The 27,533-nt window shown below is 39.5% G+C and overlaps 1 protein-coding gene across 1 annotated transcript; it reads right to left on the minus strand.

Moving 5' to 3' along the window:
* Positions 1-3,441: 3,441 nt before the first annotated feature.
* Positions 3,442-27,001, minus strand: mccc2 (methylcrotonyl-CoA carboxylase subunit 2). The gene is made up of 17 exons (XM_033620395.2): positions 26,788-27,001; positions 24,720-24,786; positions 24,136-24,220; positions 23,739-23,840; positions 23,355-23,482; positions 22,854-22,966; positions 21,657-21,770; positions 21,314-21,378; positions 19,595-19,694; positions 19,408-19,503; positions 15,682-15,754; positions 15,493-15,569; positions 13,574-13,640; positions 11,233-11,389; positions 10,213-10,327; positions 6,750-6,835; positions 3,442-4,180 (listed from the first exon to the last, which is right to left on the minus strand). The coding sequence occupies exons 1-17, from the start codon at positions 26,917-26,919 to the stop codon at positions 4,063-4,065; spliced, it is 1,695 nt and encodes a 564-aa protein (XP_033476286.1). The 5' UTR covers positions 26,920-27,001; the 3' UTR covers positions 3,442-4,062.
* Positions 27,002-27,533: the final 532 nt, after the last annotated feature.

A 27,533-nucleotide genomic window follows, 5' to 3' on the forward strand; every position in this document is an offset into this window, starting at 1 on the left:
CTGGAGGAATTGTAAACGGAAGAAGTTTCGGCTGGTTGCAGTCTGTAATCCTCACCGCTTGATGCCACTATCCATCCATCCATTTTCTAACCGCTTATTCTCTTGAGGGTTGCGGGGGGGCTGGAGCTTATCCCAGCTGACATTGGGCGAGAGGCAGGGTACACCCTGGAGAGGTCACCAGACTATCACAGGGCTGACACATAGAGACAGACAACCATTCACACTCACATTCACACCTACAGACAATTTAGAGTCACCATTTAACCTGCATGTCTTTGGACTGCGGGAGGAAGCTGGAGTACCTGGAGAAAACCCACGCTGACACGTGGAGAACATGCAAACTCAGCACGGAAGGGCTCCCACACCCGCGAGTGAACCAGGAACCCTCTTGCTGTGAGGTGATGGTGCTAACCACCACACCACCGTGCCTTCATACCACTAAATGCCCCCAAATCTTACACACTGTTCCTTTAAGTAATGTCACCATGCTCAATATTATACTGTGTATTCCTGTCTCTTTGGCAAAACAAGAGTAATACACATTTGTTTATGAACAGCCCATATAACATATAGCTTTTATTATGTGTTTAAACAATGCTCATGGCCTTTTATTTTCAATATTTCATCACCTTCGTCAAATATTCCACTCCAGTTTGTAGCCAATTGTTCCACAGGTAAATAATGACATTAACACTGTTGCACTGAAAACAAGAGTGAATTCAAACGACTAAATTTCTGTTATTAAGTTTGATTCAAACTGAAAAACAAGTCATATCTTTTCTTCCTAAATTAATGCGCAATTAGTTCTCCTGGACTTTGAATAATTAATTTTAAGCCTCTATCTCACGTTTAGCTGGGGATTGCAGACTCATTGGGGGGAAAAAATGAATTTTTCACCAGTGTCCCCATCAGACAATAAACCATTCCCCTCCAGGAGCTGGACATTAAGACTGACTCAGTCATGATTATTTTTAGGCTGTGGGGTGACTTCAACATGAGTCATAACTGTCCAAGCAGATCTGTCAGCAGAGTGAGCGAGCTCCTGAATCAGGTTGGCTATAATTTATTTGACATAAATGAATCATTAAAGTGAATTGTTGGCACTGAACTACGAACAAATGTCGAGCAGGTTGAGAATGATACATAGGCTGAGTTTCACTTTTTGACAAATTTATTGCTGACCTCCAACTAACCCGACTCACAACACACATTTTTTGGGGAGTAAATTAGTTCGCAGTTAAGTCGCCCTAACTGCCTGGAGTGTTTTCCACAACGACTGCCTACAGAACAGTCAGCTATAAATTCATCTCTGTATTTCAGTGAATGTTTGAGGAGTAAACAGCCACAATGAGCCACCTAACAGGAGCCTGCTTTGCTCTTTGCAGACTGACAGGAACGTTTTGATACTTTATTGATCTAAAATGGGGACAATCTTCGACTTGTCCTCCACAGGAAGGTCAGCGAGAAAGAATCCATATTCAAGTCAAAGAGTCTGTATTTTGTTGTTGGCCTTAACAAGAAGAAGACGCAGTTTACACCGTTTCAGACAGTCATTCATTCAGATCCTATCTGGAACTACAAAGCACATGAAGCACATTTCAGGGACCAAGTAAGAAGAAATGAGGCGGATTATGAGAAAACTTGTAAGATGCGTGGAACACTACATTCCCGTCACTTTGATGAGGACACGAAACAACACTGCAAGAATGTTGATAGCATATAGTTGGCTGCAGTCAAAGTTTGCTCTGAAGTTTCCTTCAAAGTTGTATAGATTGTCAGATGCCCTGGATACCACGACCCACGCGTAGCAATCCATCGTGTACAGCTGGCCTCGCCATTAAATGCAACAATCATCAGCTCAGCTAGAATACAGCTCCACTGTGTCTGATTGAAGCAGCCTGGTGTGTCCTTCTTTGGCTGTAGACACTATTTGTCCCTATAATGCAGTGGCACTTTAAAGATACACAACGTTGATGCAACATGGACACAATATGGGTTTCTAAGGGGAAAAGTCTTGTGGTGCTCTGAGGGTTAGTGCCAGGTTTGACACTTGACCCTCTTGAATTGCGACTTTATGCATTTGGGGTTTTAGTCCTAATACCAGTTGGCACATTTGTTAATTTCTTATAAGGAGGAAGAATGGCAGGTTAACAACAGGGGCACATTTTGGTCATTTTGCTAACAAGGAGGATAATGGGATTTTGCTAACAAGCGGGATGAAGTCCCTCCTCATCCCCCCTTCAAATCACCTAATGCCTAAGACATCCAAGTTTGGACACACTGACTGCACATAGCTGTTAATGAGAGCATCTGTCTGTGTGTCTGGCAACCTGATTGCCATTTAATCCAGTGCATGCTGGAGAGGGCTGTCATCCTCTAGGTTGTGAATGTTGTGAAGCATACAACCTCAAAGCCAAAATACCTGACATCAAATCAAAAGCTTGCCAGACAGTGTGACAAGACAAAAGGACGCCCTCGTCCTTCTGTAAAAAGGAGGCCACCCAGTGAGTGATTACTACTGCAATTAAGAGCGGCCACAGTCAGAGAGAAAGGTTAGGCCATAAATCTTGAGTTGAATTATAAATCTTTATAAACACCCCTGATTGCTCGACATGCTACGTTTCTGCCGCCTGTTTCTTTTATAATGTAGCTTAAAAACTGTGACACAACACTGAGAAAAGACTTTTCTGAATCAGAGGAGCTCAGTGTCTTTGGCCAGTTTTTCCTACTTCAATAAAATCCAAACTTTTAAAACTGGTTCATGCTGTTTGGTAATGATCCCAGTCACATTTGGTGGAACAAGATGAAGCATTACCAGCGAACCAGTTTTAAAAACTGGTGGTAGGAGGTGGTGGAGGATGTGTGTGTGTGTGTGTGGGTGGCGGGCACACACACACTCACACACGCTCATGCACATCATGGACCGAGCTATTTCTGCCTTTCCCTAAGGTGAGGCTCTTCACAGCCTCAGTGTTCCAGCCACACAGTTATACACAGAGGAGCATGAACGGCTTCAAGTTAAGCATTTTACCCAGCTGGCTTCATAGGAAGGCATTCAAACATTCAAATCCACTGCTGCACCTAATCCCCGGCCACTAAAAGTCCTATAGAGGGGGAGAAAAATGGAACTTGTTGCCAAAGTGAACTCAGATGGTCTATACCAATATGTGAGCATACCAACTGTGTGCAGCATGTTCAGTTAAAGAGATAAATGGATAAAATGGAAAAGAGGGAGGGAGGGAAGGACGGGGTGGCCAGCTGGTAAAGTTAAGCACTCTTCCTCGGTGGCTCAGCTTTGGTACACAGCACACTCTGCCTGTAGCATGCGATCTGTAAAACTACATCCTATTCCCGCCTGCTATAACACAATATTTGCCCAATTATTAACATGAAAAGCAAACGTAAGGCGAGCTCAGAAGGCATAATAAACCCCACCAGTGTCTCTTGACAAGAGATTTTACTCAAAGTGTGCATACAGAGATAATTGCATGGAGCTTGGACATTTAAAAACTGTATGTTTTTCCTCACACCAGCTCCTCTGGGAACACCAGAACACCTTTATGTTATCTAAAAGGCATTTAGTTTGAAAAAGGTTGCTTCTATCATCCCATTGTGGCCAATCAGATATTTATAGCTAAACAGCGCCCCCTTATGAAGACTGTTTTAGTCTGATACTCCTCTATCAGGGACTGAGAACAAAAAGATAGCAACTTGTGGTTTTTCATATTTTTTTAAATTCATCATTTACAGGATTAGATTTAAAAAATCCGACTACGACAGTAAAGAAAGGAAACAGCTGGGTACAGTTTGCATTTACACCGGAATAGTAACAGTTAAGGCACAGCTCATTAGTGGAAATATCCCACAACAACAGCACACCATCCAATCACTTCCCCATTGATCCGAGGTTGTGTGATTCTACTTCAGTGATTTTTCTTCTTTTTTTTTCAGGGTTTGTTGCTCTAAATCTGGTGACACAAGTAAAACTACAAAGACTACTGTAAGTACAGTACATGTCCAACTGTGACAGGCAGATCTGCACCTGTGCAAGCTACACGAGCATTACATCCTGAACACTCCAAAGCGTGTCTTCTGCATTGGTGCATTCAGGGCTGCACTGAGGCTCAGTCCCAAAACCATACGCGTGTCGGCTGGATCAATAATCCCGTCATCCCAGAGTCTGTGGGGAAAAAAAAAAGACACCACATTATTAAAGTGCACATTACACAGCTTCTTGAGGTACTTATGACACTTGTAGAGGTTTTAAAAAGGATTCTGTATCATTTTTTTTTTAACTCTGCAAGGGTAAAATTTTTCTCTATTATCAGTTACCATAATTGTGACACTGGCATATTATTTTAATGGCTATAATCTTTCACTCAAATATTTTTTGCAGCTTCTTCGTAAGAAATACCAGTACAGTACTTAAAGTAGTGTTGCACGGTATACCGGTACTAAAATAGTACCGCGGTACTAGAGTATTCCAAACGGTACTATACTGCATTTGGAAAATACCGGTACTTTGAAATTGATTCAATTCATTAATTTAGTTAATTTATTTTACTCATTTATGCACACAAACGCCTTTCTTGTTCCTATTGGAGCACAGATTGCACAAGTGGTGTGTATGACAACACCTGTATCAACGTTCGCAGCTGGCGCACGTGAAGAAAGTCTGCCTCGCAAAGGGAGACAACACGAGACAACACCAACTTGGTGAAACATTTGAGCAACCAAACTGTGACATCCGTACCGAGGTACTTACCTAACCATGATTTTTTTGGTACCGTTACACCCCTACTATTTATTGTTCTAAAGGTTTGTATCCATAAGGAAGGAAAAGTACCGAAGAGTATCGAAAAGTATCGAAATTGATAGTGGTATCGGTACCAAAACAAAGATTTTGGTATCGTGACAACACTAACTTGAAGTATATACCAGAGGATGTGAAGTTGACGTCACAGTGTAAAGTGTAGGGCTGCCCCCTAATAGTCGACCAAATGTTCATTGGTCGCTTAGTCACAGAAAAAAACAACAACAACCAAAAAAACAAATGTGAAACTCTATTAGGAGCTGCGCCTTGTCAAAGCAAATCAAAACCTATCAGACTGGACCAGGTGGGAATTTTGTTTGAAAGGACAGACATAGGAAGTGTCCACAATCTGCAGTCAGACAGGAGTCAGGTTAATTTCCAGGGCTGGTACCTGCGGTTATTCCACAGGCTAGTTAATAACATGTCGGGCAGGAAATCCAAAGTGTGGGATCATTTTGAGAAGGTGAAGGACGAACCCAAGGTGATATGTAAACTCATCTTCATTGGTCGACTACAAACATGACGTATGATCTGAAACATGTCAGTAGCTACATGCCCATTAGCCCACAGCGTCATTAACAGGCGGCTCGCTCAGTGTGTGACGTGCACTTGTAGATAAAATATAGGCCTATATTAATGAAGGTTCATTAGTACAGTTTTGTATTTCTCTGTAATGTAGCACAGTGTTAACAATGTTACTGATACTATTCTTTCTCACACCTTCATCTCAAACCATTGTGTTGCCCTGCCCAAAATATATCATTAAATAATTAAATTAGTATTATTAACATGCAGGCGACTAGTCGACTAATGGCCCTAAATGATGAATACTGGTCGACTACGAAAACTCTTAGTTGGGGGCAATCCTAGTAAAGTGTTCTTGAAAGGACGCGCTGTGTTACCTGCCTGGGTCAAGCTACGGTATTTGGCCAAACTAGTCATGATGAACAACATAGATCCATATGATTTGGCGGCCCAATGCTGGATTACAGATCCTGATGCACTATCTCACTAACCTGGACATTGTAAACTATCTTGTTTTCGTACTGAGTGCACACACTTTGTAATAGAGATAACAGAGTACCAAAAGGATGGCGCCCCCATCCCACACAGCATGACATACCTTGACATCCTCTACAGTCACTGTTTTACAACCAAACTACCTTCTCTGAAAAAATGCGTCACAAATCCTTTGGTTCATTTATTTTGACAATTTTCATATAGGACATCTTGGCATTTTGTCTTTTTAAAATCCTTTTCATCTTATCTGCTTTGTGAATCTTGATTATTCTCTTTTTAGTTCATCTAAATCATTGTAAGTCTGTGTTGTGTGTTTTGAAACCTCTTTGTCGTACACAATATGCTGGCTAGGACACTACTGTAAAAAAAATTTTAAAAAAGTGAGGCCCTAATCCGTTAAATAAAAAAATCTACCTGGTGTTTAAAATTTGAATAGTTTCCCTGCACTGCAACTTAAACACACTATTTTCCAACATGATGCATATTTTGTATGTAAGAACACTATCATCTGATATGTGCTCTGCTCACACACACACACACATACACACACACACAGACACACACACACACACACCATGAAAAGAGCCCACAGGACTTAATGAAAAGCAAAGATGGCTCATATTAGCAGAACAACAGGATATCTAATGGAGTAGAAATACGCTTTAAACACATCACAGCATCACCTCTCATGCATGAACAGTCTTTCTTATGACATGGAAAAGCAGGATAACATGATATATTGAAATGATTTAAAAATAAATTTGAAGCAAATGCTGATGGCCTGTTGCACCTCTGCACAACATTGTTATTCAACAAAGAACATTTCTCTTGGTGGTTTAACTGTGGTGACTTACTGACATTGAGTCAGTGCTGTAGAGAGAGACACACAGCATGATGTGTCATGACCAAAGCTCACCTAGCACTGGAGTAGTATGGACTGCCTTCCTCTTCAAACCGCTGCACTATTGGTTTCTTCATGGCAGCCTCTTGTTCTGCTGTGAACTGTGAAAGCATTGTTAAAACAAAGGAATTAGCTCCATAGGTCTGCCAAAGGTATCTGCTGAAAGGAAAAAAAAAAAGTTTACCGTCGTGTGCATTTAAATGCAGAATTAGGCAATAAGGACCTCTGTGCCAAAGCATTTTCAAGGCTGTCTGAATTGTACACGGCACAGAGGAAAGCAGAGCTGAAACCACATTTCAGCATTTCATTTGCTATGGGAGTTAGTTTCCTTGGCTTGGATCCTTGTGGAAATTATAAAAAATAATGAAAACACAGAGTCAATGCTGAAAAGCTTTTCAGTGCTTTTAGTCCATCCTCATTGACATAAATGGGGGCGACTTCTGTGAACATTATAAAATATTATAATTCAACAGCAACTGCAGCCTCCAAAATAACCCAGAAAATTGAATCAAGACGTTTCTAAAAACAGGTCACCAAACTGAACATAATAATTGTCACTAAGTTTTAATTCATTGCAAGGCTGTTGGATCAGACTACATTAGTTATAGCTACAAGGAATAAAACTGGCAACTGGGTGCAGACTGTATGTTGGTTGAAGACAACATTTTCCAAGTTCTAATCCTGTTTCACTCTATATATTATCTAGGGATGCACTGAAATAAAAATTTGTGACTGAAGCCGAAGCCGAATAAAATTAAATGCTTGGCCGAATACCGAGTACCGAATAGCGTTGTTTAGTTTCATTAGTTTTTGCAGATGAACCCCCTCCAGATTAGTGTTGTCACGGTACCAAAATTGGGACCCACGGTACGATACCAATGAAAATATCATGGTTCTGAGTAGTATCACGATACCACAGCGAAAATGAGGCAGATGTGCCTTTTGTCATTTATAAAAAGATGAATCACTTCTATAATACATCAATGATATTTCAATGGAATAAATTACTTATTGGCTTATTCATACTTCAAAAACAGCATCAATAAGTGATTAACATAGGGGGATCAAAATAAAATAAATAAATAAAATAAAAATCAACCAGCCACCCTCCTCCCCCTCTATAAGTAAAGAGCAGTCCCTAAAGTGCAGTGAGGTTTGTGGACCGTTACCTGCCACAAAGAGAGAAATGTGAACGGCTCATTTGTCCTCTGACACGTCACATACCTGTGTGCCGCCACGGCTCGGCTGTTCAGGTACTACTGGACAGTCATGACGCCAAGAAGAGGACATTATTGGAGCCGGACTTCTCCGTCGCCAGTAAGCCTTATCTTGCGCCGCGAAGCACTATGGCCGCCATATTTGACAGGAATATGTATTCCTGTCTGTGTCTGTGACCCCCGTTCAACCCACAACTGGCGGGAATCGCCTTTTGTTTCTGCTGCTGGTTGAAATCTGTAGTCACACAGTGTGCAATATCGCCACACTGCCGACATTTTACTCCGTCCGTCACCACATGCTGTTTGATTGCTTTATCAAAACATGCCGCTATTATTCGGCCTTGCTTTTCACTTATTGCAGCGAATACCGAATGTGTGTTTTTTTGCAATATTTGGCCGAATATATTCGGTTACTGAATATTCGGTGCATCCCTAATATTATCCAGATATCTCCTGTTATACGGCAAACATGGGTCACTAAATTTCATGCCGGCAAGCAACACCAACAATGGCGGCGTCCACAGGATCACGGGGGGGTGCGCTGTGTTTGGACCCAGGCCCTGGTGGCAGATCTGATTCAACACTGGGAAGAATATCCATGCCTTTATGATGTATCGTCTCCAAGTTAAAATACGTAGTTTGGTGACGTCACCACATTATCTGGGACTCTCTCGCGAGGGCTCAGTGGAGAAATCTTGTGGTGTGTACACACAGGTTGTAACACAGTTGGCGAGACTCCGGATGACAGAAACACACGTCGCCAGGTATGAACACTCAAAAGATTACGATAGTCTCTGCGACCCAGAATTGGGGTGAAAATCGTGTAATGTGAACTAGCCTGTAGGGATGCACTGATACCACTTTTTTCAGACCAAGTAAAAGTACAAGTACTTACATTTGGGTAACTAATAGCATTACAGTTCTATCAATGACTTTGAAAACATGTTTCATTTTCACCCCTCGGCGGGGTAAACCAATAGCAAAGCCTGCTACAGGGCTGTCGAACATGTATATATAGGAGTGTTTATCTTTACTTATAGTGCAGCTATGTTTAAGATAAGATAAGATAAGACAAGATAAACCTTTATTGTCTGTCACAGGTAACAGAAATTCGTCTTTGGCAAGCTCCGAAATAAAATAGACAAGAACACACAAAACACAATAGACATTGTGTGTCACAAATCTGGGGAGGAGGGAGGAGATTAAGGAAAGCAACAGGGACTTTAAAGGCTACACATGTTAAATACTAGCTCACCCTATGTTCTATGCAGTTACTTTATAAATGAGGTAAGCTTAAATAACTCAAGGGCAAGGGCTACACACATACTGCAGCTACATCCAGGTAACTTGTTACTATTTTTTGTGAGGTGGCGACAGCTGGGAATCCTATATTTCCGCTCTAGTAACATAACACTGAGAAGACATCAAAATCCTATATTATCTACAACTGACAGCAGCTGGCCATGAAGAACATCGCACTGGGTAATAGCTTTTGTTATTTTTACCGCCCATTGGTTGTCACTTCTCCAAGGTTTGCTGCAAACTTTACTGTTGCTGTTTCCCGCTAGCATTAGCAAACTCCTTGAACTCTGTGTCATCTTGGTTCTTTAGATGTTTTATCAAGTCGCTTGTGTTAAAGGAACTATTTTTCACTCGTCCTCATGGCAATTTAAAACAGCATAGTTTGCCGACTGCTTTACTTTGGTTAATATCACTCAATGGCAGGCAGCGGTATTGTGAGCTGCTGTATTTACACATTTTACAAGTACAATTACATGAGGGGTGTGTGGGTAGAGGCCAAAAGTATTTTTCTGCAGTATTCGCTAAGCCAAGCCGTGTCTACATCAAAAAAGACTACATTTCAAATGCATTTAAAAAGGGAACTAATGATTGGTTTAATTTTCGGTCTATTTAATGCCACACATTGTTAAACCATCTTACACATCGCTGATTGAAACGCCTGCCATCAGGGCACTGATGTCAGGTTTCATTCTGAAGCTATTAATGCACTCTTAATACACCCATAACAGCATACCTGACACAATTTAATTATAGCCGTTTGATGACTGCACTATTCAGAATAAGTCATCACTGTAACACTTAACACTGATATAATTTTATCCTTGTATAAGTGCCATGTCAAACCATTACTGAAAGAAAAGTGTCTTTCATAATGTTTATGTGTTTGGCAGCAAATCCACAAAAGCTAATTTGAGCCTTTCCAGTGAAGCACAGACAGGATGATTAATGCGAATCGTTACCTCCTTCCCCTCGCGTGCCCTCTGGTCCTTGGTGATGGTGGCCAGGACAGTGGCTGCCTGCTCGCCGCCCATTACAGAGATACGGGAATTTGGCCACATGTACAGGAATCGAGGGCTGTGAGCAGGAAAAGAGGGAAGTGTCAGTTTGCTCCAGTTTGCTGAGCCAGAGGAGTCAGCTGAATCACAAAATCAACAGAAACCTGCATTAATGAAGATCTAATATTCCATTAATAGTGTAATAATCTGATGACAGCCAGAGGAAAACATGATTTATGAGACCTTAGGCTGGGAAAAAGTACCACTTAGGGAATACTAAATAATTCAAAAAGGCCAACCACAGGTGAGCATAAATTTTCCAAAACGCTAAATCGTCTGTGTTTAAATGTAACATGAACTATTTCTTTAAATTGATGGAAAACAAAAAGGAGAAAAGCCTGAATGAGACATAAGGTTATGTTTTATTAAATCAGACAACAAGCTTGTGTCTGTCTGTCTTTTTCTATTCTATAATAACAGGTATGAATGTGCACACAATGCAGAGGCACATATCCCGTTTACTGGTCTTCATGTGGTACGACTGGCTATGTGAGAAAAGCTGCATAAAGCCTTTTGTAGATCTAGACACCATCGCATAATTCTCTGCATCTCATTGTTCCTATAGAAGCAGTACTGTTGGGGGACACTGTGGATGGATGAAGAGGCGAGGAGTTCATAGTCAGTGTCAGAGACCTAATTAAAATGGATGTTTTATTCTTAAATGTGTTTTTAGCATTGAAAAGGTTTAAATCTAAAAGCTTCTGCTGTTACAAAAGGCCACTTCCACCTGAATGTAAAAATCCAATGGCATCTGATGCATATTATTTTACATACTCAACAGTATGCACAGTACGCTTAATACATGAACAATTCAGACACAATTATCTCCATGATTATGTATTAGGCCTTGGCCGGGCTTCTATTTTGTTCATTCGTGATGCTACCTGTGCTGTCTTATTTTACTTTTCATTAACTTCTTCATACCTGTAGGCTCTGCCGCACATGCCGTAGTTTCCTGCACCATAGGAGCCACCAATGATAACAGTAATCTTGGGTACATTGGCACAGGCAACTGCAGTTACCATCTTAGCTCCATCCTTGGCAATTCCTCCTGCTTCATATTCTCTACCAACCATGAAGCCTGAGATAAAGACGAAGGGGAGAGATTACAAATAAAAACTGGGTTGACTCTGTGTGGTAAATAATAAATGATCAATGGCAAACAGCAAGAACTGAAAAAAATGTTGAAGAATAATGTACACATCTTGTCACATCTGAATATAAACTGTGATATCATCACTTTGTCTTTAATCACACATGACTTTGCAGTGAGTGATTACCAGCTTGTATTAAATACAGGGTTCATTAGGTGCCTTAAGCCCTATTCGCACGGGACTAGTATTACCAGGGGATCTCATGTCATTTAGAAATTAACCCTACACGTCTGTGTCGTATGGCACATTTTACAAGGGATTAGCTAAATTTTATTTTACTTAAATCCACCGACATTAACCAGTCATTTGTAACTCCACTCTACACAACATGGAAACGCTACACAGCACCACATGTGACGTGCAACGTTAACTGTCTTTTTTTTTCATTTTTAATGTGGTTAAACAAACAGAACCGATTCTGCCACACATTGTCATATCATCCATCTCATTGTCTTCTTAGTTTTTGCTCTCCTAAATGATTTGAGCGTGTTCTTTCTGCATACAGGCGAGATGAGCCTCCTGCACCCAAAATGCTGTCAAAACCTTTATTTATAATTGCTAATGCAGCCTTTCAGTTGTTTATTGGCAAAAATCGATGTCTGCATCCATAAATATGTCATCATTGGTGTATTATCACCTCCACCAATAATCTGACTTATTCTCATAAAGGAGAATTTTGGATTTGTTTGTACATTGGGCAGGTAAGTTGTTTGGGGGGTTCCATAACGTTTCGCTATCTTAAAAGTACATCCGCCTGCAAGGGACATATATCACTCCTTTCTTTGGCGTTTTCGTTGAGAGCCCGGCCAGCGCTGCGTGACTGAGAAACCGAAGGAGAGGAGCAAGAGGCGCTTCGCTACTACCCGGCCGGCACTACTGCAGCATCACAAAGTACCACTCTTTGAGCATAATGCAGGATCATGCATATGCAGCATCATGGGAGACGGAATCCTCGTCGCCAAGAAAGCGCAAGAAATATGGAGACGTTGGTGAATCCTTGATGTTCTTTCAAATTCCCGTACCAGTTGAAGGGCATTCTTCCCAAATGGACTGGCAACATGTCAGAACGACCATCGTTAAACAGAGGAGGTGGCCTGCGACACGACTTATCTCCCACCTACAATGCAGTCTTGGGATCTCTCTCCAGATGACTTAACACCTAATCAGGCCTGGTCCCACCTTACCCCACATTACAGCCAGACGGGTCAACGACTCACATGAGACCTTAACGACTCTATAAGGGTTCACGTCCACACAGAGTTTAAAGCCTGCGACTCCACACCAGTCATTTAGAACTGAAGACACTTCTGGGATGAGAGGTGAAACGTCTTCAAGAAACTCAAGCAAGTGCAGTTGCACGTATGATAATGCAGCCTCCATATTTCTTGACCGAGACAGAGGCATGAAGAAAACAAAAACCTAAATACGACCCCATATCACAGAGAAGCGTATTTGCACAGGACTCACACTATCACATGACCTCTGTGTTTGGTAAAATATGGTAGGTAATTTGCGGCGGCGACCTCCGCAATTATTACAAATCACGTGAGGTCCCCAGGTAATACTAGTCCAGGCTCAAGATCCCAATAAAAGCCACAAAATTAACATGATGTTTTCAGTTACTTAAAGGTGGAGCCAGTGATTCCTCAGAGAGCTTGTTGATGAAAATACACCCCTCCTGTCAGTGCTTCCATCAGCCACCCTGTCAGTCCTGCTGCCTTTCTCTTTATGGCGTTTCCCTTGTCCTTTACATGAGCAGCCCTCCTATTGCTAACTGGCTTTGTCGTGCTCTGTAGCTCACTCTGAGCCACTTTGTTTGTTTCCCATTTACAGAGCTAGAGTTGTCTATGAAGACCAGATTTTTTTCATTGCACACACACAGCGGACAGCTAGTGGACCATAAGGAGATATTTGCTGAATTTGACAATAAGTGGACAGGATTAGGATGGCTTACTGCACCTACTTAAATCATAATAAACACCCTTCATTATCGTTTTCACTCTTCACCGAGGCGATGGAGTAAAAGAAAGAGAAAATAAACACACCACAACAGAAGACAATCTGAGATGTCAATAATCCCCAAACCTCAGATATTAAGAATTCCCACTGACCTGTTATGTTTTGGAGGAAAAGAAGTGGAATGTTTCTTTGGCAGCATAATTCGATGAAATGCGTTCCCTGGAAAGGAATTCAAATATTCAGTCAATCCATTAAAGTCCCACTGCAAGAGAACAACTGCCCAGAGGACACAAACACAGACATGTACTATCACTACTTTTAAATTAAATGACAGGATGGGAATGATTTATTTTTCTTGGTACCTTAATATTTAAGCAGAATTAGAACTTGTTCCAAGAGAAACAGACTGTATTTAAAGGACACAAGTGTACACGCTGAACTGTTGCCTGGGCTGTTGCTATACCTATATATCTATACTGTCTGGATCACACCTGGAATTTGTGCTTCCACAAGAAACTTCTGGAGAAGCTGTGGGCTGATTTGAAAGGCCAAATTAAACTAAGTATAAAATTGAGACCTGCTTCATGTTCGTCAGACCTTTCAGTTAGTGTATGTCCTGTGAGCAGTTGGCCTCACCTTTGTCAGCATCCTCATCTGAGTTGAGACCAGTCAGGACAGAAATTTATCAACTTGGGAGGGAGGTCATCCAGCTTCACACTGGCTTTGTACTCGCTAGATTTTACTTTGAATACGAAAGAGGTGAATGGCCTTCAGCCTTGCCAGAAAAAATGCACCGAACAACAAAAAGCTGCCAAGAGCTATTGCACAGGAAAACAAGCACAAAAGACTGTGCACTGTGCGGAGACACCTCATTTCCATATACTTTGTATTGCTGAATTACTCAGGTGTTTTCTTTATTTTGGCAGTTACCTCTGCTGGCTTTCTTTCAGTGAAGCTTCCTGCCTTGCATTAAAAAGCGTAAACACAAGTTGGAGACAGCGTGAAAGACGGCTGCCTATTAGAAACTGTCACTTGGTGAAAAATGATTCATCAGTTTGCTCCCAAATGTGCACACAACAACAGAAATCTAATCATTTCTCTGTTACCTCTCCCTTTCACAAACACCTGGGGAAAAGCTTTTAACAATTTAACAGTTAGCATAATAGAAGCCTGGGCATGTCTTAAGTGATGACAGCGTGTCTCAAAAATGCATCTCGAAATGCAGGTGCTGTATTGATTTTTCTTGGATGTGCTCTCTGAGCCTGTCTGTTCCACATCTGTGTCTGTCTGAAGCACTGTGTCAGTCCCTTTCATCTGCGATTACACTGATGAGAAAACCAATGCTCATATCGCCATATTGAGACCTCACAAAAAAATGGATCAAAGAAAGGTTTTTGTTTTTTTTTTTCTGGTCAAGCTTGTAATCTAATTCAAAAGGTGTCTGAAAAACACATTAGTCTATAATCACAAATTCAGCTTCTAATCTTTCCTAAGCCCGTGTAAAGTTCAGATGTTCATGGCAGACTGGCTTGCAAATTAAGTGAATTATATTGAATGAAAATTATGATTGTCCCTTGTCCATGGTTTCTAAATGCTATGTTATTACAATGCCATTCATCAGAGCACTCCTGAGATGGTCCAGACAAGTGCAATTTGAGAGCTTATTGTATGAGAGAAACTCGTCGCCTTGACTGTGAAAGGTCAGTACGAACCATTTGTTGTAAGCAGCAAATCTCTGTGGAGAATACTTTCTGAAGTGCTTCAGTATTAACTTAAAGTCCTTGACATTTAGAGAGACACATTGCTAGTACAGTGTTTACTCCTTTGAAAATTCCACAAGATCATAAGGCTTAGCTTTTTACACTTTACACAGGTGTTGCCTGTTTGTTCACAATATTGCAGGATCAAAGCCGTACCATGAGTCTGATCGTTCTGAGAAGCCAGAGGCAAATCTTTGCTTTTCTAATAACACTGTGAAGATGCTGGAGACAGTTTTAAAAACCATATTTATTCTTCAGAGAATTTTTTTACTCTACTGTTTAAGTCATCTCCAGGTACGAAGGATATTTACCTTTTTTGCAGACTCTGAAAACAAGACTCCATTGTTGCCGATGATTCCGACAGGGTAACCAAATATTCTCGAAAATCCTGAACAGGTACATATTGAGAGTCAAATGTTAACAACTTAATGAAAAATTTACCATAATTTAAGCATATTTTTTTCAGGGTGTAGATGTGGAAAAAGATGTATTTCACAAACCTGTAACAAGGGTGTCTCCATAGAAAGCTTTGAACTCATCGAATTTACTGCCATCTACAATTCTGGCGATGACCTGCAATCAAGGGAATAGAGGAAAATTATGAAAGCTAACACTGGACTATAGACAGGAAATGGAAAAGACTTGCAAAACAAGGTTGCATTGTTTTTTTGTTTGTTTTTAGCTCTATATTCTACGGAAGCGTATTGCATTCACCTGACAAATAAAAAAAGCCTTGTTTTTCTGAGTAATTTTTTCTGTTTTTGGAGTAATTTATTTATTTTTCGTTTTTTTTGGTGTATTTTTTTCTGTTTTTCTGAGTAATATTTTCTGTTTTTCTGAGTAATTTTTTCCCTGTTTTTTTGTGGTAATTTTTTTCTGTTTTTCGTGGTAATTTTTTTTTTCCTGAACGAGGAGATGAGATACTTCGTTTGTCAGCTAAGGTAATTACGTGCCTTACCCTTATTGATCCTGTAGCTGAAACTGTCTAGGAGCAGGAGCATGGATGCAAAATACATCCATGAGCAGGAGTCACCATGGATGCTCGCTTCTCGCGAGATTTTGAACTATCTCGTCTCCTCGTTCAGGAAAAAAAATTACTACAAAAAACAGAAAAAAATTACCACAAAAAAAAAAAAAAAAAAAAAAAAAAAAGAAAAGAAGGAAAAAAACACCACAAAAAAAACCAGAAAAAAATTACCACGAAAGACAGGGGAAAAATTGCTCAGAAAAACAGAAAAAATTATACCAAAAAACAGGAAAATAAATAAATTACTCAGAAAAACAGAAAAAATTATACCAAAAAACAGGAAAATAAATAAATTACTCTGAAAAACAGAAAAAATTACTCAGAAAAACAGGGCTTTTTTTATTTATCAAGTGAATGCAATACGCTTCCGTAATATTCTGACATGTTCCAGGGTAAACGCCTTTGCACATTGAGTCTTCTGTTTCTTTTCGATTATTTAATCTGTCATCCGAAAATAATCTTACTCACAGAAACCTTGCACACCGTGCCTTGTAGGTTTTACTGATCTATTTGTGGCAAAAATCGCGAAACAAGACAAAATGTAAAGATACATTTGCTTCCATGATTCTATCCAGTGAGCTACCTCCCTCTGTTTCACGACTCTCTGCTGGCGTCTTACATTTACCACCGCTTGTTAAAGGGCTGAGCTGTCCTCCCTCTCTATCTCCACACAGTCACTCCCCTTCTCTGCGTGCAGTCTACATCCTCTTCCTTGTCATCATCCATCTGATTTTTTACTATCTGACGTATTAAAGTAAGCTAATGCGAATGTTTCCTGCTGCCACTTTTTTTTTCACAGTTTCTTGGTCAAATAATTCTCTAAATATGAAAAAAACACAGAAAATCGAACCTATTTCATTAAGTTTAACGGTAGACGAATGTTTGAGTCAGCGTGTAAATGTGATTCATACAATGTGAGATCTTTTTTTTTTTTTGGCTTGCTTGTGACAATTATGGATGGAAAACAAAACAACTGAGCGTGCACAGGCCTTAAGGCTGGTGGTATTATGTTTTTGTTATCATTAGGGCTGTAATTATTTAATTCCATCAATTATTTAATTGTCAATTAATCTGTCAATTGTATTCTCTTTTAATTGATTAGTTGTGTAGTTTAAAAATTTTAAGAAAATGGTAACAAATGTCAATCTGTGTTTCTCAAAGTCGAAGGTGATGTCCTCAAATGTCTCATTTTGTTCACAATCCAAAGATATTCAGTTATTGTCATAGCGGAGTAATGGGCTGGCATCAGAGAATTTTTACCTTTTTTTCCTTAAAAATTTACTCAAGCCATTCAATTATCAAATTAGTTGGCGATTAATTTAATGGCTGACAGCTAATCCAGTAACCGTTGCAGCTCTATGGGGTTACCAGACATTTTCATGGACAAAATTTTAAATCCTTTTTCAAGGATGTATCATAAAATTTCCATGAACACGAACATTGCTCCATCTCCAAAATGTTGTACAATTTAAAAGTAATGGCAGGGCATATCAAAGGTATGGAATTTATGACCCTACGTGTTAAATTATGATGTCAATCATTATTTTTCTATTTATCAAACATGTCAGATTCAAAGTCTATTCAAACATAACACCTTCTAGCTGGCATATATGGAGGGAGTGACAGAACGTGGGGAGAAAATGAAGAAACATATGCCATGGTAAAACATCACACACATCTTAGAACTTTACGCTACGTCGACAGCTACAGAAAATAAATTCACGTTGTGTTGCATTATGTGGAAGTTTATCGATGGAAGATTATTGTGACTATTCATTTCATTCACACAACAAAATTCCATGACTTTTCAAGGTTTTCCATGACTGTGGGAACCCTGTCTATAGCCCCAAGTCCATTCATTCTTATTGAAGATGTAACTTCTTTTAAATATGCCACAAATATATAGTTTATTTTTTTTTAAAAAAAGCTCAGTAATTTCCTCCAACAGCTGGGCACTGCCATCTTTAGCAAATGTTATTCAAGCACAGGTTCATTCATTCATTTTCCGTAACTGCTTATCCTGTTAGGGGTGGCGGGGGTCTGGAGCCTATCCCAGCTGACATTAGGCGAGAAACGGGGTACACCCCGGACAGATCACCAGACAATGGTAACCACTGCTCCACCGTGCTGCCTCAAACAGAAGTTACTAGTGTATTTGTTGGAGACTATTTTCAGCCACGTTTATGGTGGTAGTGAGTATTTATAGTAGCAGGAGGGCGTGCGTTCAATTAACTCAATATAAACTACAATACCTGTGTTCATGGTGATGAAGGAACACGTCACCCAGTGTAACAGTGTGGTGCACTGATGTGTATATAATAGCTTTTGTATCTGATGTATCTGGCTACAGGCAATACTTGTTAGTAGGATTAATTCATTGTTGGTTTTGGTATTTTTGTAGGAACTGTTTCCAAAAACAAAACTACACAAAGTCACCAGACTCTTACTTTAAACAGCTTTTACTGCAGTGATTTACCTTAAGTGATTTAGGGGCGCCCTGTGTTGAAAAGCCTATTACTGTTGAAAAACTCCTGTAAAGAGGGAGCAGCCGCTTGATCTTGTTTCCTAAATGGACTGCCAATACTGTTCTACACTACAAACAGTTTGACATCTCTGGAGTTAGCAGTAATTCTTGCTCCTGGGTCTACATCAAGAATCAAAGGCACAGGCTTTAAACCAAATGAGAACATCTGGCAAGCACTGCCACAGAGAGCAAAAAACTGAGTGACTGATGCCTGCTGTCCATTATTGACTCAGCTGCTGACAGAGAGATCTGACAGCTAAATATTGTTTACAGTGCAGTCTGGACCTGTAAACGCCAGGTTTGTTTGTACTTTTCATAAATCCTTAGCATAAAAGAGAGGTGTGAAGTGTGTATATGTTCTATAAATATTGTTTTCTAGTGGTAATATTAAAACAAACCAATGTAATCAATGTCAGTGCTTTGCTAAATACACATTAGACAAATAGCATTGTGGCAAAGTTATATATAAAGATGACTGAGTGGAGTTAAGGAATCACTTTGAATGAAACATGTTGTAGCTTATTAATAAACCCCTCATCATTTCATTAAAAATAATCTAGATTTGAGTGTTGCTATGTTTGTGTGGAAATATATAAAGCATTTTTTCTTGAAGTTAAACCTGTAACTTTGTTTTCTTGCCCCTTTGAGACAATGTGGAGGAAACTGAGCAACTACCTCTCTGACATCAAAGTTGCGTTTCAAGTTATCTCCGACTATGCCATAGAGTTCATCCGCAGGGTAGAGCGGGGCTTCAGTAGGCTCTGTGGTGACCTGAAAAACACAAAAGACTCCGCGTCAACAGAAAGCTTAACACGGCAGGCCATTAAAGGTAATTTTTGATAACTGTCGTAATTGGACTGACCTCGATATTTTTCTTGTAGTTGAGGCTCCTCACAGCCTTTCTTGCTAAATGGAGCGCATGGTTGTCGTCTAAAGCGTAGTGGTCTGTCACACCGGATTTTCTGTAAAATAAGCAACAAATCGATCACTGTGACATCAGTACGGCACATAAATCAATACTTAGAAAAATAATGACACTGATAAGAGTGTGTGATGCATTTCATTAATGTCAACAGCATATAATCATGTGACAAAGCAGAGCCTGTCCTGATCTCCCTGGGGCCCAGCTACCTGACCACTGAGATATGTAAACCGTAAACCACACAGTCACACTTGACCCCCCCCCCCCGGTGCTCCCACTACAATCCTCCCGCATTTAAAACAGTTTCCTCCATCTGTCAGTTTACGAATAAGTAGACATATACAGAGGAGAGTAAGGTCTAAAAAAACACGTTTATTCCACATTTTCAAACATAAAATACTCTTTATAATGTGGTTTGGCTGAATACTCAGTGGTTATTATTTCCTGAGAGATGTGCGTCCACATTGCACATTATGCCCAGATAGTCAACATTCAAAATTCAATATTTAGTCTGTGCTAATCCATTGCTTTCTATTTTACTTTAGTCCTTATTTTTCCAAAAACCACAGCATTCAAATCTGTAAATGTGGACCGCTGACCTTTTCTGACAGTTTGTTGAGCTATAAAAAATACTGAGATCTAGGCTGTAGATGATGAAAAGAGTAATCTCTGCACACTGACTTCAAACCACACAAATTTTATTCAAATCAGCAACGTTTCGATCCCAGTCGGGTCTTCTCGTGTCAGAAACATTTTGACCTGAGAAAAATATAAATTTGAATTATTCTTCTCGTCAGTGCTGCTTTTCAATAGCCTCTAAATGTCAAGTGCACACAATTACACTCCTTTTGAAGTGAAAAACTAATTGCAACTACTGTATTAGCTATGACTTACAATTCAAAAAGGAGAACCTACTCTGTGTGTAAACCCGGCTTGTAAATGGCACCACTGGAAAATATTTGTACCACTTTTTTGTCATGATTTATCAAGAATGTTGATCTAACTCATACCCCTTTACCACCAAAATTAGTGCATGTACACAGGTTTTTTTGAACACCTAAAACCCGTTAAAAAAAGCTATCAACTTTCCTTTCCCATTGCCATGAGATAAGAGCCTTGTACACAGCTCTGCTGCAGACGAGTATGCCTTTCTGTTTTTGTTTTTTTTACTGGTATATCACGTTCTATGTCACGGACAGTCTGGAAAACAGGTTAGCAAACAGTAGAAAGCAGCATGGAGGCTGGTGACATGCAACGGTCGTTACTTCTTTTTATAGATCTCTTACTTATTCAGTGTCCCTTTCAAACTTGGTGTCTGACTTGGAACAATGTTCGAGTGCTGCTTGGGTGAAGATGGACAGTATTTTGTGGCAGTGCGTCATTACATCCCCAGTAAAGGGGCTAAAATTAGCACATTCACTCAAGCATTACATTCCCATAGCTGCAAATTGGAGCCAGAGCTGATAAATACCTGTTACTACTTCAGAGTCATTTAACCCGGGCGTGAATGCCGATTGTAACCTTTGCCATCACATACAAAAGTCAGATGTTACTAGGTGTTACTAATGATGTTTTAGTTTGTTGAACAGCATTTCTCTAAAAGCAGAAAGATGAGGAAAAAACCCATACATGCTACATATGAAAAATAATGTTTCATACTTGCAGTGAAGATCAGCACCACCAAGGTCCTCTGCAGAAACCTCCTCCCCAGTGGCAGCTTTGACCTATAAATACAACAGCACACAGACTCTTAAACAAGCACAAACAACAAACACAGTGCCAGTGAAGCATTTTCAAGAAGTGTCTTCTACCTGGCCACTATTCACTGTGCAGCTTTGACAAAATAGCTAGTTATAAGTTATTTCTTGTGCTTAATTTAAGACGTTGGGAAAACCTATATATAGTTTGCAAAGCATCAATCCACTGACAGGATTCTGAGCCAAATTGATGCTCCAACTTTCATCCTATTCTCATACAATGTAACAACGAAGATATATCCTACCAGTGGAGGTCCTCCGAGGAAAATGGTTCCTTGCTTTCGCACAATGATGCTCTCATCTGCCATGGCAGGTACGTACGCTCCTCCAGCAGTGCAGGAGCCCATCACAACAGCAATCTGAAAGGGTCAAGAGAAAATCTAATCACAACAATGCTCATCCAAGACTGGCAAGACAGGAAAATTCTGATATCAAATGAATGGCTGATTTCTATGCAATAAATATGAAATTTACTCTAAGGAAAACTTCAAGAAAGTTTGTAGCTTCACACTTGATTACACTGGTAGCAATTCAGATTTAGTATTGATTTTACACTCTGTCCTGGCTCTGTCCTGACGGGGCCTTTTCAATAAAGGATTAAATTGTCAATATGATTAACAACAATGTAATGGGCACTGGCAAGTGGACTCAGAAATTTGTCATACAGCAATCTAGTGGCAAATGTGGCGGTGGTACAAAATAGGGATGGGGAAAACCTTAATGGAAGAAAATGCCGCAGAAGAAAAAAAACCTCAAATACTATGCAATTTTAATCATTAGGAGACAATATTACTATTAATTAATGAATAAATGAGCATTCTGTTAACTTAAGTTATATAAACTAATGTTGTCACAACAGTGGAATCAATAGAGACTGTAACCATTGACAACGAGAGCAAAAAAGTGCAGTTGGTACTGACATACCGATACAAATCAGCCTTAAAACCATTTCAAACATTCAGCATTGATATGTATCAGTAACACAATATTGTTGACAACACTACACTAGTTCAGCCGTGTTTATAACTGCTGGGTCTACTGGAGAGAGGTGAGAGCAGGACCTGACTCTACAGCACCCGTGGCATTTATCAGCTCTCATACAAACTGACTTCTCTTTGTTCTGTTTCTAAACACAAGGATGTCTCTTCTTCACTAGTCAATGGCAAGATAGATTTTAGTCGCTTCCAGACAATGAAAAGATGAACAACCTACAGCAGTGCAGTTCATTTAAACTTACCACCTCTGCTCTAATACAATTTTTCAGTCAACCAGTCTGTCTCTAAGAACTGATTCATGAATCAATGCAAGGTTGTTTTTTCAAATACAACAAACCCCAGACAACAATAGACCACAGTAAAAGATAGAGAGCTATCTTAGCTGGAGTCTCAGCTTGCTATGTATGTTATATAATCAATGTGAAATGCACTGTTACTAAGCATCACCTGTGCTATTCCCTCCGAGGACAGCCTGGCCTGGTTGAAGAAAATGCGTCCAAAGTGATCTCTGTCTGGAAAGACTTCAGCCTGTCTGGGGAGATTGGCACCGCCCGAATCCACTAAAGGAGTCAAGAACATCAGAATATTTAGGAAACTCAGTGATTAATATTAACATCTGGCCTCTGGCTATATTACAGACACACAGTCTCCTCTTTTATGATGCACTGCAGCCTGAAAGCCTCACCAAGGGCGTTCTTGAGTGTCCCAAGTCTACACTAACGAAAAAACACCCAAACAAACACAAAAAACATTACAGATTTTTCCCACAAGGCTATTTAACTTTGAAACAGCTGCAGAGGAGACCGGGCTGATCAAGTGAGCATGAAGTCTCGAGCATGACTTTTATACTGTTAAGTTTAATTCTAGCAGTGAACGTTTTCATTTTTCCCCTTTTGTAAGTAACGTTTTTTTGTTCCACCAAACTCTTACAAATACAAAAACACTCACCTAAGTAAATGCACGGCAAATGGTTCTGCTGGGCGATCTCCTGTGCACGAAGGTGTTTCTTCACAGTAACTGGGAAGTACGTTCCACCTTTGACAGTAGCATCATTTGCAACAATAACACACTCCACTCTATGAGAAATAAAGAAAAGATTGAAATTTGCACCTGGGGTACTCGAGGGAAATCAAATTAAACAAAAAGCTAATTACAAGTCAGCGAGGTGAAATTAACACCCCATGTAATTATCATAGGCTTTTATATTTGAATATTTTGCATCTAGTTTAGGATTTGCTACTGTCTCTGCACCCTGGATATAAGGGTGCAGAGACAGTAGCTTAAAAAAATCTTTATTTTGTAGAAAAATATCTGCCTGTTCGTAGCACTTACCCTGAAATCCGCCCAATCCCGGTAAGTATACCGCCTGCTGGAACTTCCTCTTTTCCATACAGCTCATATGCGGCAAACTGAGAGAACTCCAAGAAAGGCGTCCTGCAAGAAAATGTTCAATTTAAAACAACCTATTTGCAATTGAGATGTCCAAAGTTTTGAGTATGAAACCATGATGTCTGTTGTTTTTTCAGGGATCTACAGTTAACAGTAAGATGACAGCAATGCTACCCTTCTTCCCTTGTTCTCTGAAATATACAGCAACAGATATTAAAACTACCTGCGCCATAGTTTTTGTAATGACATCAAACCAGAGAACTACAGATGTTTTACATCTAGTCTGCTGGGTATGAGCCAACCATGAATTTTGAAACAAAGATGTAAGATGATACTGTACCCTGGATCCAGCAGCCTGTCTATACGCTCTCTAGGCAGCAGTTTCCCACGAGAAGTGTGAAGTCTTCTGGCTTTCTCTCCCCCACCTGCATTAATAAAAATTACAGCAGGTTATCAAATAATTTGGCAAAACTTTGGATGGTCCAGTGTTGATTTTCAACTGATTAGCATGTGTCTAAGTTTAGATCCTGATCCAAACTTTAAACCTATGCTACACATTTAGTATGTATGCACCACTTTACTCTCTGTTATATAAACTGTCATGAAACTCACTGTGGCTACACACTGTAATCTACTAAAACTAGATGAGTAACCACACTGAAATATCTACTGTAAATAAAAGTGTGACTGGCAATGTGTACGAGTTTTTAAAGATTTTAACCTAGGCCCTTAAAACCTTATCTACAGGTGGACCCTGAGCAGTTTCTTTAGGACAGACAGGGCTAAGTAAATGTGTTTTATCAATACTTTCATCACTCATCTGGACTCAACTTTGACACTTGCAATGTTGGAATGAAAACATGTGTGATGTGAATTTACAATAAGTTTGGTGTAGTGTGTTATCCGGCATATGCTTACACCTACCCAATTTAATCTTCTCTGTCCGGCTTTGTAGTTCATCAACAAGAACTTTCATTCGCTCATAATTCTCCTAAAAAACAAGAAAAACATACACAGACATTTGTGTTGTTTGTCATGTTGTATAATTTCAACTGATAACAGTATTTTTCCTATTACAAAACAGGGCAAGTCGTGATTATGGAGCTAATTAAATGGTTAAAGTCGGCTCTTAGACCATTTACCCCTTCAACACAAATTGCACATCTCAAGAGAAAATGAAAAAGGTCAAGAACATATCTTCAACAACACTGAATTAATGTGCGACATGATCACTTAATAAGCATGCTTATGTTGGTGTATTTTATCTCATCTTTCTGCAAGCTAGAAATATTAAGAAAATGTGCCTGTGGTGCCATCAAGTGATATTTTTTGGTGTTGCATCAGTGAGGATGAATGAGAACACTATGTACCAACAGTGACACTCAAGGGTGAAGATTTAATTTCAACATTGAGGGTAACACATATGAGACAGGGGATTTGGGGGTCCTCCGCCAGAGAATTTTCAGCAGCAAACAATTAATTCCTTGCTTTCTGATGAATTTTTATACACTAATTTGTGCATTTTCTACATGAGTGGTTCTCAAATGGTGCGCTGCAACAATCCAGGTGTGCCATGGGATATTGTGATAGCCACACATTATTATTGCAATATTCAACCGGGCCTGTACAAAAAGCCATGAATGTTTTTTTTTTAATTGACTGTGTCAGTTAGTTGTGCGCACAAATTTCCTAATACTCTAGCTAAAAAATGTCATTTAATTTAGTTTAATAAACCTTCACGCGGAACCTATTCGTTGTCGTTTGCAATTTATAAGTTTGTGACACATCAAAAGCCCTGATTGGCAGCCAGTCAGAGAGATGATGAGAAAGCCGTGTGTGTGACAATGGACTACTTTATTGTACGGAGCAAATTACAACAAAGCACTTGTGAAGACGACCTACCACCAAAAGTTAAGAGATACAAAACTGTCAGTATACAGTAACATAAAAGCAACCTGTCTTATTTTTCCTTATTTTTATTGTCTTATGTAACACATGTTACACAAGCTATTGTGCACAGGTATAGATACAGGTGTGCCTTGAGATTTTGGCTTGCCCCTTGGTGTGCACAAAAAGTTTAAAAACAACTGCTCTACATCAACTTATAATGTAAAAGTCTTTGATTATGTCAAAGTAAAACTCCTCTGCTCCTTTTATGTTTTTATCATGGACACAAATGCAAATGTTCTAAAATCTACACCTGTGGTTACACTGATACACCTTATGACTAACGTTATTAAATTATAACTTCAACCTGACAGTCGTAAGCATTAAAACCTTTACCAATAATAAAGAAAAAGTATTCCTAATTTGCATTTTCTCCTACATTGGTTTGGAAACTTTCTACATTTTAATAATGCTTCCTGGTATATTCTGGTGTTAGGTATTGTTTATGGTAGATTTAACCCTTTATGTATGTCACTTCCTATCAGATAAACTGTTGGGCAGAGACCCTGCTGCTTGCCACTCTAGTATCCATACAACAGGGATGCACTGTTTGCACTGCATACAGTCCCACTACAGAAGTCTCAACTGTAAAAATGAGGATTACTTGAGAGGCAAAGACTTGAGGCTAGGGTGCATATAAAGTGTTATTTTACTCCATCAAACAGACTTGGTGGAATAAATAACCAACAGGACCTAGAGTCGCATATAGACCTGTCTTGACATGTGTCAAACTACTGAAAGGCAGGATAAATGGTGTATAGTAAGTGCAGCTGTCTGACTGGTGTGATGATGCTAAGACCTTAGCTGAGCACCATGACAGCTCAAGGTTTTGACCTCTTCTTATCAGTAAACTAGTTATAATTCACCTCTGCGTCTTTAATGAACAATTAAATAAACTAGAGTTTTAATCATTGTCAACATAAGCTGACCTCAGCGTGGTTTTAAACGTGCCTGTCAGCTGTGTAGGTGAATAGTTAACGCTGACATTAGCAGCTTGTACAGTTGTACAGTCTGGCTAGCTAACGTTAGCAACATGCTAACTTACCTGATACTCAGATGACTGTTTATCCGGCTGAGATCCGAGTCGAGCGACTTTATCGGCGTAGTAAGACCGTGTGCAAGCCGTAGGTAGACTCCTGCAACGAAGCAACCACGGTCTGACCGTCTGGAGAAGCATTTTGATGGTCGCGTCTATCTAAACGTTCAATTTGTTACAGCTAGCCTGCTAGCTAACCTAGCAGTGATCTTCTTCTGTGGTTACCGTTAGTGGGACTGAAGCTCGACATTGCCACCTGGTGGTTATGGAAACTGTCTACATGTGCTCAACATATGTACCAGAACTACAAAATATTCTTAACTCAAGGTCCATTTTCAAGTTTTTTCTTCCTGGAGCTTTCAGCTGCATCTCATGAATGAATGTTTAATTTTTGATCTTATTCTATTCTTGTATATCCTATTGATGTATATATTGTAGTTAAATGTCACACTTACAACCTCGACACAGTGACGAAATATATTTTATTTTATTGTATTTTATTTTAATCTGTTTTATTTTACTTTATTTTAATCTATTTCATCTTTATTTATTATTTATTGTATTTTAACATTTTTATATCTTAAGATATTAGTAGTATAATGCACATTCTACTTTTATTTTATTCAATGCACATTTTTTAATTTTATTTTATTTTGTTTTATTTTATTTTATGTATCTATTTGTTTTTATCGCTTTATATTTACATACTTTTATTTCATACTCCTATTCTTACTTCTTATAATTCCCTGTTCCTC

The sequence above is a fragment of the Epinephelus lanceolatus genome, chromosome 9, assembly GCF_041903045.1.
Source record: "Epinephelus lanceolatus isolate andai-2023 chromosome 9, ASM4190304v1, whole genome shotgun sequence".
In the NCBI taxonomy this organism is placed as follows: Eukaryota; Metazoa; Chordata; class Actinopteri; order Perciformes; family Serranidae; genus Epinephelus; species Epinephelus lanceolatus.

Bases quoted from the DNA above. Each gene is read 5' to 3' on its own strand.
- mccc2 (XM_033620395.2), bottom strand. From the start codon at position 26,919: ATGCTTCTCCAGACGGTCAGACCGTGGTTGCTTCGTTGCAGGAGTCTA. The intron at 24,787-26,787 runs GTAAGTTAGCAT...CTTGTTTTTTAG, and splicing joins AACAGTCATCTGAGTATCAG to GAGAATTATGAGCGAATGAA. The intron at 13,641-15,492 runs GTAAATATCCTT...ATTCCTTTCCAG, and splicing joins TTTCAGAGTCTGCAAAAAAG to GGAACGCATTTCATCGAATT.